General features: G+C 39.8%; 1 protein-coding gene across 13 annotated transcripts in view; it reads right to left on the reverse strand.

Moving 5' to 3' along the window:
- Positions 1–15,899, reverse strand: part of GCS2alpha (glucosidase 2 subunit alpha) — a 61,407-nt gene that overhangs the window by 30,715 nt on the left and 14,793 nt on the right. For 2 of the 13 annotated variants that reach the window (XM_075867586.1, XM_075867590.1), the window contains 7 exons: positions 13,581–13,592; positions 10,330–10,350; positions 6,642–6,665; positions 6,330–6,554; positions 2,296–2,386; positions 598–694; positions 213–317 (listed from right to left, as the gene is read on the reverse strand). In XM_075867586.1, coding sequence (XP_075723701.1) covers positions 213–317; positions 598–694; positions 2,296–2,386; positions 6,330–6,554; positions 6,642–6,665; positions 10,330–10,350; positions 13,581–13,592 — 575 coding nt within the window. Of the gene's footprint in view, positions 1–212; positions 318–597; positions 695–2,295; positions 2,387–6,329; positions 6,555–6,641; positions 6,666–10,329; positions 10,351–13,460; positions 13,593–15,899 lie in introns of all 13 variants that reach the window. The other 11 variants (XM_075867587.1, XM_075867591.1, XM_075867588.1 and 8 more) reach the window with 7 other exon arrangements.

The raw sequence follows: 15,899 nt of genomic DNA on the forward strand, positions 1-15,899 counted from the left end.
TCTTCAGCGCCTCGGTACGCTTGACTGCCTAGCACTTTTGCATTGCGGCGAAGCTGACTTTGGCAATTGCTATAGTAGTTGCAGATGGATAGGCAAATACACGAGCACTGGCTTAAGGATGAGATAATTGACACGGCAAAGGTCGCGGCTTCAAGTAAGGCCATTTCAGAGTGGCAGAAAAACAGCAATGAGCAAACAAGAGAAATGCATACCTGTGAGCCAGCATTAGGGGCACGCAGCCGTAGAGAGCCATGACGTTGTCCACTTCATACTCAAAGACATCCAGGTTGTACATCCGTACGGGGTCCGACGAGCCACTGCATGGTTTCCACTGATCAGCACACCCACACATAAGCTGCTAATTCAAGCTGTGGCAATTCAGTTCTTAGCTCTCTACACGACTGCACAGAATTTGGGTGCAATACAACTATTATTTCGCATGACCTCTAGTCCAGTAATACACTCACTGATTTAGTGTTTTCAGTGCTGTTTCACGGAAAGTATGGAAGACCAAAGCTCTATCACAACTATATGACTAACATCTGAAAGTACGTAAGCCAGCAAGCAAATGCTGCAAACCTACAAAAAAGGACTTACACAGTGGGACGAAGGGCAAAGGAGTCAGCATGCTCGGGGAGCCCATAGACGTGGTCAAAGCCCTCGAACGTGAAGTCGAGACCGACAGACATGGGACCTGTCACGAAGAGTACAAGTGTCCGTAGCTGTAGAAGTACATTTTATCTGCTGTGTAATACTACATTGCTGAACCGTGCAATAGGAGAACAGGCAGAGTACTAAAACATATGAACCATATAATATCTGACAATAGCTGTACATTGGCTCTGCATACGAGAGGAAATCTAATAAAACCTAATGTAAAATATTAATTCCATGTGGTACACTTCAATTAACCACACATCAGAACACCGGGAATTTATCTAGTAACAATGTGGCCAAGGGCAACGCTCTGATGAATAAAAATGTCTACACAAATTCACACACATTACTGGGAAAACCGAATACTAGGTTACACTTTTTCAGAAAAACATGATGAAAGGTCAGTATGTACTAACTCCTGTCTATATGTTGGTCATTGGTGGAAAAACTATGGTTTCAGTACAAAGTGTGTTGTGGAAGAGGGGAAGTGGGGTTGTTGGCCTGTATAATTCTGGTACAACCTATACTCTGGTGTTTATGGTACTACCCTTAGAATGCAGCCTACATGGTCACTTATTATGATGTTAAAAATGGCATCATCATCATCATCATCATCAGCCTGACTACGTCCACTTTAGGACAAAGGCTTCTCCCATGTTCCGCCAGTTAACCCGGTCCTGTGCTTGCTGCTGCCAATTTATACCCGCAAACTTCTTAATCTCATCTGCCCACCTAACCTTCTGTCTCGCCCTAATTCGCTTGCCTTCTCTGGGAATCTAGTTAGTTACCCTTAATGACCAGCGGTTATCCTGTCTATGCGCTACATGCCCGGCCCATGTCCATTTCCTCTTCTTGATTTCAACTATGATATCCTTAACCCCCGTCTGTTCCCTAATCCACTCTGCTCTCTTCTTGTCCCTTAAGGTTACACCTACCATTTTCTATCCATTGCTCGCTGCCTCGTCCTCAATTTAAGCTGAACCCTTTTTGTAAGTCTCCAGGTTTCTGCTCCGTAGCTCTCCGTAGCTAAGTACCGGCAAGATACAGCTGTTATATACCTTCCTCTTGAGGGATAGTGGCAATCTACCTGTCATAATTTGAAAGTGCTTGCCAAATGGGCTCCACCCCATTCTTATTCTTCCAGTTACTTCAATCTCATGGTTCGGCTCCACGGTTATTACCTGCCCTAAGTATACATAGTCTTTTACAACTTGAAGTGCACTATTACCTATATCAAAGTGCTGCTCTTTTCAGAGGTTGTTGTACATTACTTTCGTTTTCTGCAAATTAATCTTAAGACCCACCTTTCTGCTCTTCTTGTCTAACTATGTAATCTTGAGTTGCAATTCGTCCCATGAGTTACTCAGCAATGCAATGTCATCAGCGAAGCGCAGGTTACTAAGGTACTCTCCAGTAACTCTTATGCCTAACTGTTCCCGTTCTGTACTTCATTATTAGCTGTGCCTATTTATTAAGCACAGCTAATAATAAAATTTATCAAGCACAGCATTCTGTGCTTCATTTATTAGCTGTGCAATGCCAAAAAGGCATTGCACAGCTAATAAAGAAACTGCACTCTGAGAGTTGTCTGAGCGTTTTATGAAGAGAAAAGCCGAGCTCCAATATCAAGAGTCGTACCGTGCTTTTTTGAATCTGTATGTCCCTTGAATGTCTCCTCCCAGGCACCTTCCATGTCATCATCAACTTTGGGGCTGTCCTCCTTCTCAGCCTACGATATTCAAACATTAAGTTATTAACAGCTCAACCAAGCCCGGAAAGAATGCCAATACAGCTAGATAGGAGCACAACAGCCATGCAGCAGTTCAAGCTCAGTTTGGAAAATTGTGCTGCAAACTGACAGACTCACCTGCACAACCAACGGCTTTAAGCGTCTGGTAACACCCAGATTGTCAGTGAGAATTACTCCCTGGCAAGAAGCATACAAGCGATGTGCTGGCTAAATTTACTAAGAAACGAAGATCCTAGTCAATGGTAGTGCCAAAGAAAGCATGCGAGTGTTGCTGATTTATCTGTGAAATCACAATGCTAAAGAAATCTACTGAGCGCAAGTGTTATTTCATGAAATTTGAGCGAATTCTCACTATCTTGAGTATACAAAGAGCTTATAGTAATAGGAAGAAGTTAATGCTTTGAACTGCAGAATGGTAAAGTAAAGCTGATGGGTCATGGTCACAAGCTTCCATCATGTTTACTTCCACAGAACTTACTTATCAATGTATGCTCAAACAAGCATGCTTCCCCATAACTAAGTAAAGGCTAGCTTTGTAACTTAAGGCTTTAAAGGACCCTGCAACACTTTTTGAGCATGATCAGAAAACGCAGCCGATCCGTAGTAGAGGCTCCCGACAACACGAGAGCCAAATATTATAGCCTAGCACGCGGCCTCGAATTCACAATAAATGATCAAAGTGAGCTGAAAATTGCTTTCTTTTTTCTCGACAAATGATGAAAGATGCTCAGAAATCGCGTGTAGAAAGCCCATCTATCAGCCATTGGCTGATTTGAACATGGCACGCATTTCTGAGACAATGAGCTCTTCCAGTAAATTCATTCCATGGTTACCAGAAGTGTTTCAGGGCCCCTTTAACAATTGTACAGAAGCCCTGCCTTGCTTGGCGTAGTTACAAGCTTCCAAAATGCAAGTATCGCAGTCATTTGAGACCACCATTTTTATAATGGCACAAAACTAAATCTGGCCGAGCCATGAGCAACTCGCTCAGGCCGGCTCTTGGAAGATTAGGAAGACAAAGCAAGTTGTGGCAACACTGAGAAAATCGTTCCAAGCACCTCTGCGAAGTATGCACTCATTATCAAAACGACAAGCCTTTTGAAACAACACAATGATGAAAAACATGACGAACAAAAAACATCAAGATGTCGCAGTAACATGTAATGCTGATTGTTGAAACTCTTGCTCTGGTGACCTTTTTCCCAGATGATTTCGAACTTTGGAGTGAATGAAGACGTGTTGCTTTTGGCAGCTTCATGAAGAACAACAACCATAACACAAGTACAGCGAAAAGACAGCTGCAGTAATTACAGGTGACAAAATAAATATAAGCATTGCAATTTTTTTTTCAGCCACAATGATAGTCTTTGCTATAGAAATTATTTACCCTCAAGTAGCCCAATCAGCCAAAGTATTAAGTTATAACAAAATGTGACTACAACACTTAGGCAGTCACACACAAACCTCACAAATGTGTAGCATACGGAGTTTCATTACTAGCACAAGTAGCCATTTATACTTCTCACTACATCATTTTTGATAACCGAGCTTTGTGGAAACTCTGAACATATGCATTTGCTTAATAATTTTTGGTATGACTATAGAAACTTTATAAATAAGCATGTTAATTATTTATGTTTGAGGACATGACATAATGATAGAATTGATCAACCAGCCTCAAAACAACTTTTTGCTAGAAATTCTGTACCATGCACCCTTTTTAACATGCAAGAATTCAAAAGTTTCTGTTATGGTTAAGGAATTTCTGAATTGTGGAAACACGACACCAGGCCAGCACTGCATTGTGAGGAGGTAACAAGTCCACACATCCAAATATTGGTAACAGGGGATTAAAACAAAAAGGCAACAGACCTTTCATCATTGCAAAGGTAGCTATCCTGCAATGCAGTTGGCCCAAGTAATGGTCGCTAGTCAACCAGTGGAAACTGCACAATCAAGCGCAGTTTGATTGTGCATAGTGAGAAATGTTGAGTCGGCTCTTTCAAAAATACACACATAATAAACAAGCCCCAGCATGTGCAACCACGAGCTCGTCTCTGCTTCAAGGACAACAGACACCACCATTATTCGGGTAAATATGCAGCACAAGGAAGAGTAGTTGCAGATTATTGAAAAAGATGCATTCAGTGACCAAATAGAAAATTAGTGAGTGTTCAAAGTATTAGACAAGGCACAAAAAAGTACATCACATACAGTGCACATTACTTTTCCCTATCCCATGAGTACTTTAATAATGCACTTATATACAATGCCCTAGAATTCTTTTTTTCAATAAATTATTAAAATTTTATTGATAGTTGTCATAAATATTTATGTCAATTGTAGCTGTGAAACTTGAGCAGCAGAAATCATCAACTTGTGGTCATATCACTTAATGTAATGATCTATACAGAAATGCATGATCTAATATTACTCATTTCCATCCAATTATAAACATACTTCAAAAGAAGAGTGATGCAGTACACTGAAAACTTGCCCTAGTTTCATTATTAATACCACATGTATGGTTTTGCAGTTTAAATGTAGCATAATCACATTGCTTATAAGCATGGACATATGAATTTGCTCAAATTAAGATCAAATACAGATGAGATGAAATAGCCCCAACCAAAATGAAAAGGTTTATAATGCCATTTTTAATGTTTTAAACCTTTTAAGTTTGGTCGGTGATATTTTATTTTGTTTGTATTTCACATTTCTTCCAAACCACACGATGCTTCGTCAAACGATTGAATCAAAATTAGGATCACCGTCTCTTCCCCTTACATCCATCTATAGTTTCAACTTTTGGGTTGCTCTTACAATAACAGGAAAGTATATCAAACCTCGTTATAACAAAGTTGCATTGTACGCAAAAGTAAGTCATATACAAAAATTAGTTATAAGGGTATGCTTCCAACACTATTTTTCATTTACTTTGCTATAACTATTATTTCATTCTATCTGGGTACGTTATATTGAGGCTTGAGTGCATCAAACATTCACAACCTTGAACACAGCTTCAAACACATTTTTGGTGACCACAAAGATGCTAACAAAATTCAACAAACCAGCTCTACAGTAAAATTAGGTTAAAGATATGCATTGGAGCTAAAATTTAGCACAGCAAATTTAGTGGCTTAAGATTGTTACAAACAAAAAACAATTGACAGTACTAACAGTACACATAGAAAGATATATATTAGGTGCAAAAAATAGGGAGAATAATCGTAAGAAAAACATCCAGTGTACTGCCTTGCACTAGAAACAAACCCATAAATGTACACAAATGTTTAACAAAATGCACCCACACATAAAAGACCAAGCTAATGTCAGGGTAACTGAATACAGAGGTTATGAACCACAACAATTTTTGTAGTAGCAAAGTGTTAATATAACAAAGTAACACCATACAACTAGCCTCAACTTTTTATCAAACCTGGTATGCGGGCTTTTCACCTGACTGAATTCCAACCAAAGCTCATGTAAACTCTAAGGCCAACATGCGCTATCGTGGGCGCTATGACAGGGATCACACGAGCGCATGGTGAACAGCCTCAAAACCCCCATTCAACCAAAACTTAGATGATGATGTCAGAACTTATGGGAAAGGTACTGCTTTTCAGCGAACTGTTGTCAATCCCACCCGATGTCTGTTTTAAACAATGCAGGAAATATCTTGCCCATATCCAGCTCATACTCGTGAGCGGCCTGCAATATGCAATAAGCCTCCGTTTTTTATAGGTAATTGTGAGGCAGGCGTGCAGACATTTAAAATGACCACAGCAACCTTTCCACCTTATTCGGGAGAGCTGCTGTCGCAAGTAGTCCCACTTCAGGTTTGAAGCTGTTTGCCAAATGCTCGCACATTCCGTCTCATACTGCTCCAGAGTGCATTTCATCAACAAGAGCTGTGCCTCACCTTTCCAGGTTCCACATGATCAGCAGCATCTTTACTCTGCTCAGATGCACCCTTGCCAGTATGATCGTCACCATGATTCTCACCATTCTGATCGGCATATTCATCAAACGGCTCTTTAGCTTGTTCACCGGACTGTTCCTTATCTGTGTGCACAGTACCTGCTACTGGTTCGTCGTCAAATAAATCATCCGGCGGATCGTCTTTAGGCCCCGGTATGTGAGGAACCTGCCAACAGAAATCCCCTTCTACCATATTAATCGCACGCAGTTGGAAGCAAGAGTTGCTTGAATTTCAGAAGAAAATCAAACTTACGGCCGATTCATCTTCGTCGTCATCCTAAAAACGTTGTGCAGAAAAGTTCAATTACACAACACATAAAATTACTTGTGGTGCAGTTTAGTTTAACAGATACATGCAGTTGATAGCACACGAAGACTACTTAACACTTGGCTAATCATAACTGGAAAAAGGCACATTTTTTTCTCTCATATTTCAGGCTAACAGTGTCCAAATTCCTTCAGTAAGTATCCCATCAAGTTTCCTATACCTGCACTACAGCATGTACATACAGAAACATAACATGAAACCGGTAGTGCCAGATCACTAGAATTTACTGATTAGCAGTAAATTCACACATTTACTGATTAGCAGTCCTTGATATTACCCATTATGCGTGATGCACCAGTATAAAGTGTGTTAATATTACCAATGTGTCTTGTTATTCGCTTTTACCAATTATATGTGATGTTGCAACAGGCACGCCAAAAAGGGAGAAAGATATTCAGTAATGTACACAGAGTGTAAAACCAATTGCAATACACAAACAAAAAAACAATTACCGCACTTACTCACATATTTTGCGCACCTTTTTCTGCGATTTTGGGGTTCTGAGAAGGGGATGCACAAATTACACGGGGATTTCGCGAATGCATCCGTTATAATGTGCAGCGGCCCTAATGCGCACAGTATACATTACAAAAGAGAAAACAGATTGGCGCACAACTGAAGTGCACTTGTTGCTTACCTAACAGAAGTGGCATGTACTTTAACCATCAGATACGGTCAGGCGCAGCCTAGTCAGGATCACCGTTCAGGCCGATTGGGAATCAACGTCACGGCCACTGTCATCGCCGTTCCAAAGCACATCGCCCTCGGTTCCGTCGAGCACGTTCGAATGCGCCACATTTTTAAAGCTCTTCTCCACAATGCTGGCAGAAACTAAGTCCCACGACACGGCGATACCGGAAGACCTAAGCGTTCGCACATAATTGAGAAGGCCTTCTTCAAGAGCAGGGAACTTTTATATGCAATCGTGCACTCTTCTGCTTTCTCCCGCATTGATCGGGCCGATTATCACACATTAAACAACTTCAGGTTGAAGTGCTTAACGGCGACATGGTTACCGTTTTCTTTGGCAAACTTTTTATAACAGCGAGCCTGAATTTTGTCATATCCATAATTAATGCATCCCATTGCAAGGCAAGGAACAATATAAAAATGCTACGGACACGAACTGCAAAACATAAACTTCTGAAATCAACCAAACGTGCGTTGTAGCGTGGATGCAGAGAACGAGGGGAACTGTTGGTGCGACAAGACGACAGGCCCTCGCACACCTTCGATGCAGAAAGTACTCCATGCCGTGATGCAAGCGTGCATTCTCATGGCGATAAAGATGGGGAGATGGTGGGAGGCAAACACCCGAGGCCCTGAACAGTTTTGGCGACCCGTCAACAGATATGGGTGTGGTATTCTAGGGACCCTAGTTCAGGGGAAGTTATCGAAAGTAGGGACTTCGCACTCACAGCCCGTATGACTGCGCGTGCCGGCGAGCTGGCTCGGACAGGATCGACAGTGCAAAATATGCAAGTAAACTTTTTTTTTTTCTGGAAAAATATTAGGGGTGATCAAATTATGCAAGTAAGTACGATAAACACCAGCCTGTGCTGCATGCCCGGGGCAAGGCATCTAATCATCGCTCTTCACACCCACAAACAATCACGTCACAGGCTCGAAAGCCCTTCAAACCAATTGAAAACATTTTCACTTTCTCTTTCTGCTTTCAGAAGATCTAATCTAAAATATCAACTATGATCTGTTCCGAAAATTGAAATTTTTTCAGTTTAAATATTCATAAACAACTGTGAGCAGGTTTCAGGAGCAATGGGAGCTGAACCTGACAGCCTCAAATAGCACAATGTGCAAATAAATTTACTAAGGTACTAGTAACTGCAAACTTTCTTTAGCTTACCAAGTTATCTGTATCGAGAAGATTAAGAGAAACATTTATACAGATGCACTAAGCTCAGTACAATTGTTTAGATATAATATTACAAATGGCACAAAATCGGCCAAAAAAATAAGAAATGGCTTTGAAACTCTTCAAGAGTGCCTCAGAATTACCATCCTCCACTGTGTCACAGAAGATAGTGTGAAAAATGCCACACACTCATTTGCCACATTACATATAAGGCTGCACTTATTTTAGACATTTCACCTATGATGGGAAATGTCTACCTACCCAGCAACGAAAAGTTATTGCAACCCTCGCTCGCACACTTGTTCAATAACATGCAGCACGGCTACAATCCCTGTCATAACCATGACACAAGTGGAAGCACCACTTATGAGAAAACACTTGCACGAAACAATCTTGAAATTTATGCGAGAATGGCAGTCATCGCAAGACAACAAACTGGTTAAAAAAAAACCTTTTAAAACATAACACGGTTAATGATTTAAAAGAAAGATTCAAGGCGAGAACCTGCTGTAAAGTTACCACACTGTTCTTTCACAATACAGTTAAACACCTCTACAATAATGTGATGTGTATAATGAATTCGTAACATTTCAACCATAGCATGAGAGCTATGAAGCACAGTCTTTACAGCATAAATGACCCATATAACAAGGTATTTTGATTCTCCTGAGCTCTTAGTCACAAGAGTATAAGTATCACTTGACTATGCATTAGGTATTAAAAATGCTTCGAACTTTCCAGATGCCAGGTTAATAAGCAAAGGTGAACATTCACCACCAGACACAAAGAAAATGCTTATATTGATGGACATACAGACAGTAGATACACAAAAACAAACACATAAAACTTCACGAGTTATGAAAAACACCAAAGATACAGTTAAGAGAGCCACTAAATAAGAATTATACCAGCAGACTTCCTTTGGTATTCTATTTTCATGTATATTGCATGCAATCGAATTGAGAGCCTCAAATAATTATGAAACCTCTTCCCTGAACCTGAGGCACAAAGTGGAGCGTCAATAATGCTGATCAAATGCCACATAGCACTTTTACACATATATGCGCCTTTTGTACAAGAATGCTGACAGCAGCTGGTGGGTCTTGATTACATTGCTGAATTCCAGCTGCACTGTGTTCCTTTACATATACATTTAAGTGGTCAACCAGCACTTAACGGATATTTCCACTCTATATCACAGTTGCAAGAATTTTAAGCCAGTACTGCCAGCCTTGAATGTTTTTTATCCTTTCTTTGTTTCTAACCAAGAGCTGCTAACAAATGCACAGGCACCAGGAATCTGAAGAGCAATTTACTATTTAAGAATAAGCCACGTCTATCCCTTGAAGCCAGTCATTCAACAAGCCCCAACAAATATGTTAATAGAGCAGAACGAGACAAGGGCAGCAGTGAAGCCACGAACCCACTCAACTTGTGAACATTGTAAATAGTACGCACAGAAAAAAATTACAGCACTAACAGTAACAAAAGTACATGAACAAATTGATTACACAAGAAATCTTCAAAAAAAGACCATGGCCTCCACCTTCACAGAATGAAGTAAGAAGAAAAAACTGTTAACATACTAACGTATTCATAGTACTTTTCAGAGTCCTAAGACAGAAAGAAAAAAAAATGCTGTTCAGACAGAGATAAGAAAGGCTTCCACTATGCCTAACTAAAACATTGAAAAGAAGCATGCAAAACAAAAACACTAAAAAGAGTATAAGCAATACTAACATCCACATAATCTTCATCCCCCTGAAAATGAGAAAGAGCAACTTGATTCCAGTCACTGTGCCATAATCACACTGTAAAAGTGAACTTGCAGCACAAGAGTACAAAGTCAGGCTGGTCAAAGTGTGCTAACGAAACAACAGAAAGACTACAAAATTCAAGGGTTTTAAAGGTGTTCAAAATTTCAAGGGCTTTAACAAGCACTATGTATACACAGAATATGCTCAGTGAACCCCACTTAGGAGAAACATTTTGTTATTCAGGCTGGTACAACTACAAGATGTCTTCTGCATTTAGAGGGATAAAAGCTTTTTATGACTCCAAATAATGGAGTATAAACGTAAAAATATTTTCATGGATTTTAAGCAAAAGTTACCAACTACGGGCTGTAGATGTGTTTTTCCTAATCTGGCAAACCCTCAAATAGTGCAAAAAAATATTTCTTTAGTCAACACATTTCACACCAAACTACACTCATTATACAATAGGAATTAAATGAGTGCTAGGCCAGTTGACTAACAGCAACGTTTTACAGCCCTTTTCAGAATGCACATTAATTGCCAGCATTCAGTAACACATAAACACAATTATATAAATTGCTTTCATCTAAACAATTAATACTTGATATTCTCTTTTCACAGCCACACTTGTCTCAGCATACAGTCACTATCACAGTCTATATAAGTATAGGGCTGAACTTTCTTTAATGCTACATATTACCATGCAAAATTAAGAGGACAACTGTCATGAAAAAGACTAAATGCTGTAATCACAAATTTTGTTATGCTCATAGAAATACCTTTGTACAACACTCTTTTAACTTAATGATCCCATAGCGATTCGAAAGAAACCAAAGCACTTGTTCCCAGGCCAAATCAGATTATGGCCAAACTGAATGGACATAATTAAAATTAAAAGCCATCTATCATTACAATTACAACAACAGCATTATAGAGAAGCTTCAATACACATCAAGTAAAAGTATCGTCAGTGTAAGTAAATACGTAACGGCCAATAAACTCAACCATGCAAGGCGACTGTCAAAGTTCCATTGCAAATGGAAAGCCAACAGAAATTGTCATGACCCCTAGCTAAAAAAGACATTCTCAATGCTTTTATAAAACTTTAAGGTGCTGTTAAACACGTATTTCATATAACAGCGATTATGCTTGTTACGAAAATTACCTGAGCAAACACTTCAACTGTTCAACTGCTATGCAAATGATGGCAGTGCGTGGATGTGCCCAATTTTCATGATCATGGCTTCAGTATCATAATGTTATTGCAAATGATCTTTCTGAAATTACAAAAGCTCACAGATTTTTTAACACAGTGAGGCAATAAATCTATGCACGTATAAAAATAGTAAATTGTGGAGATGAAAAATTTGTCAGCACGGAGCGTCACTGTAAACACTATTTGAGCAGGCGGACCTGTCTCCTTCAAGGCTTCTTATTCATCCCAAGAATCTTTGAAAAAGACAAGTTTGCTAGTCAAAACCTAGGCACCAACGACAACCCATACTAACAACTTTTTCACTTCTTCAAGCTTCCAGATTTCCCTCAACTTCTGTTTTCATTGCGAACTGAGGCACACATGATGCACTAAGCTTGTTCAGTATGACAAATTAAAAAAATACATTAAAGCAGCTTCACATAGGGCTGCCAAGCCTGAAAGAAGCCTGAAGCTAAGCAGTCTTCTTTCTTTCCTCGACTCTTACTCTTTGCCAGTTCTAACTTTTTTCTCTCTTTATTTTCATTTATTCTTTCTTTTTATCTTTCTTTGTCCTATTTTTTCCTTTTTCTTATTATTTCAAGCTTGCTTCCTTTTTTCTATTTTTTTGATGTGTGGTTTTACCTGCGTTATGCCAAGCACACTACTTGTTTTTTGTTGACTTTATTTACTTATTATTGATGGTAATTAAAGTCCTGAAATATGATTATGAGGGACGCCGTAGCGGAGGGCTCCAGAAATTTCGTCCCCCTGGTGCTCTTAACGTGCACCTAAATCTGAGCACACGGACCTCAAGTATTTTTACTTCCATCGAAAATGTGGCCCCTGCGGCCGAGATTCGATCTCGCGACCTGCGGGATAGCAGCAGAGTGCCTTAGCCACTAGACCACCATCAAGGCATTTGTAGAACAAGAGGAAAAAGGCTTCTCCTTGACGCACACATGCACTCAATATGCTACACATGGAGCATTACGTCAAGCGATAACGACAGCATACGACAGCCCAGCCCCTAAAGTGCTCCACACTTGATATTGAAGCCGCAAGAATTAAATTTAGCCATATGCATTTACTTGCAACAACTTCCCTGCTAGCTAAACTACTTTGCGATCCTAAATTTATCGAACAAATTTATCAAGCAGTATCCATGTTCACGCTAGCTGCAAGTAGTACTACCGATACACCAAACACTCCTGAACAAGGAATCGTATCGCTCTCGAAACTTCGCGCAAGTTTATAGTTTTTAAATTTTAACTTTAGAAACTTTGGATTATAAGTCGCTTGAGAGTTTGTTTTATTTGTATGAATTTTCGTGCAGTCACACAGATCAAAAATGTTCACTTTTAAATCACACAAAAGTACATTACAATCACGAACTTCAACATTCCGTCAATGTCAGCAGCACTTGACTACAAGTACCAAGACCTAAAAAGTTGCAGTTTGTAGAGAGCAGGCATACAATGAAGTACAAGGTTACGATAATACTTATAACTTGTGTGGTTTTATGAGCCAAAACCAATATGATGCTGAGGCGTGCCGAAGTGAAGGAGTCCAGATATTTTGACCATCTGGTATTCTTTAGCATGCACTGACATTGCAAAGGAACAGAACACTTATCAATAAAAACATTTCACAATGCTTCATAGTTGATTATACGTACGTCAGAAAAAAAAATACAATCATACTGTTAAGATTTATGTGCCAAATTCTGCAGCCAGGACATGTAAATCATTCAATTACATACTGATGTTTCATGATACTTTTTGTACATGTCTGTGCTTTTTAGCACTTAACTTCACAACAAAATGCTGCTTAATATCCCTTATCCAAGTGAACAAACACCACACAATTCCAAAAGTCTGTACATCTTCACTACTGACATCACAAAACTTGACACCGCTTACCATGTAGCCAAGTCGATTCTCAATGTACACGCGAAGACTTCCAAGGTGATATTTAATCAGCTGTGGCAAGCTCAAAATTCTTTGCTGCACACTGTGAAGCAAGGCAAACGCTGAACTTACAGGCTCAGATTCCTAAATTTTTTTTATGAAAGAAAGCAGGAGAGGAAGAAAGAATAAGGGTAGCAGGAAACATTGAACAAAAGTGGTGGCAGGTACAAATTAAGGGAGAGCACAGACAAACAATGCAAAGCCATGTGAATGCTTTGCAAAAGCCATTATAGCAGAAAAAAAAATGTAAGGCATGCAAACACAGAGACAAGGGAAAACAAGATGGCACAAACGCCAACTGTAAAATAAAAGGGTGCACTGCAAATGAAATAAAAGTATACACAGAAACTTATCTACGCATGTGCAGGTATGGTGGCACCATTGGTCAATCTGACACTAGCAGAGGTCTGTGCGAGAGATGACCGTTTAGGCATCTTGTTTCTTCTGCACTGTCAAGTACACTCATACCTTGATGTAACGTACCCAAATATAAGAAAATATCAGTTACAACGAAGTAAATGAAAATTGTCTTGCAATACAGTTTTAGGAATAAACCTTTATATTGAGTTTTTGGATATAACCAACATGTCTTCATATAAGATGCAACTTTGTTAAAATGAGGTTTGTGTGTAGTAGTTCCAAGAAAACCTGGAACATTCAGAGACATTTAAGCAATGCCTATGCAAGGAAGTGGTTACACATGCAACGAGTCAGTTATGTAAAAATAGAAGCAGCTCATTTGACAGTGTGCAAATTAAATAAGGCTTTCATGAGCATACACTATTACTTACACTCCAAGTCTGACTGGTGGGAGTGCATATGCAAGTCAGCTATTAATTAACTTACACAAAGAAGTAATAAAATGCTTGAATGGTTATCTTTCCCACTGTACCTCACATGTGCCCAATTGAGAGGTGGTACTACCATGTCCGCTCATGCGCAGATAAGTATTTGAGCCTTTCCTGCCCGACACAGTGTGTCTTTTAAGTTGATAGTCGGCATTTGTGTTGTCTTGTTTTAGTCTTTTGTGTCTACATTTGCAAGCTTTACCTGCAATCCTTTACGATGAATCCTTACCCACTAGCTATGATTTCTGTTGTACAGTAGCAAAAGCTCAGCACAAGCCCTTCTACGCATCCAGATAAGCGTAATCTGCATTAGTGAATGTTCCACTGCTCAGGATGAGAGAGGTGTACACGTCTCGACCCATCGGCACTTCTACAGCATGATCACCTTTCATGCAAAAGTGTTGCACATGGAAGCCCCCTATGCTCAATGTGTTTGGGTGCAGCACAAGTGAACGGACACTGCAGGTCAACTGCAGTGACACCAGACCAGTGATTTCTTCAGGGACCATGTTATAACACATCCAGGTACATTACAAGTCGAGCTTGCAGCATATGTTGCCTGCAATGATGGTTCAAAAGACATTAACTGGAACGAACCTAGCTATGCTACCTGTCCAAACACGAGTAAAGTAACTACAGTAGACTCTCAGTAAACTGAAATCTGCTAAACGAAACTACTGCTTATACGAAACTATTGCCTTTGCCTCTGCGATACTTGGTTTCTGGCTTGTATTCTGCACCCGTGTTAACATCTCAGTAAACCGACCTCCTGCTAAATGGAACATAGTTTTCTAGTCCCTTCAGGTTCCATTTATTGAGAGTCCACTGTAGTCAGCTAAATAGAATAGGCCTTGCCAACAACCATGGCCTCCACTATGCCTCTGACTGAGAAAACTTATTAAATTATGTTTTTTTAATGCCCCTATACAACACAGTTTGTGAGAGAAAAGAGTTAATGGGGACCGTAAGTCTTTGCAGTCCGTTGTTAGACACCATACTTGATAGAGCAAAGCTTGTGTGCACCTCTTCAAAGGTTTCCTTGCCCTATGGTCTCCGCCATAAATGAACAGCGTTAACTTTGCAAGGCAAGTCTCATTTTCACAAGTCCCTCGGCGTCGACACAAAGAGACTATATTCATTTTGCATATTTTAGTTAGCTAGCATTCTAGTGTGAAAGGAGCAACAAATTATTTTCAACTCGAGGTTTCTTTCCTTTGCTACCAAGAGAAATCAAACTCTCATGAGCCATGTGCTACAATCGCCGAGGTGTGTTGGAGGGTCATTACTCCAGTATCATTAAGGACAACTTCTGATTGTGCTGTAGTACTTTCAAGAAAGATCACTAATGTTATGATCCCACATGCGACATTATAGTGTGCTCCCATATGCTACCTTTGCATGAAATTGGATAAGCCAAAGCCAGTGGTCAGGCCAATTTCTGGTTTGGCCAAGATTTTCGTACATTTCCTCATGAAGAATGCAGGGTACAGTGCAGCATAATTTCTCCAAGGCAAAATAAATATATAATTATAGTAACAAAACT

The sequence above is a fragment of the Rhipicephalus microplus genome, chromosome 6, assembly GCF_043290135.1.
Source record: "Rhipicephalus microplus isolate Deutch F79 chromosome 6, USDA_Rmic, whole genome shotgun sequence".
NCBI lineage: Eukaryota > Metazoa > Arthropoda > Arachnida > Ixodida > Ixodidae > Rhipicephalus > Rhipicephalus microplus.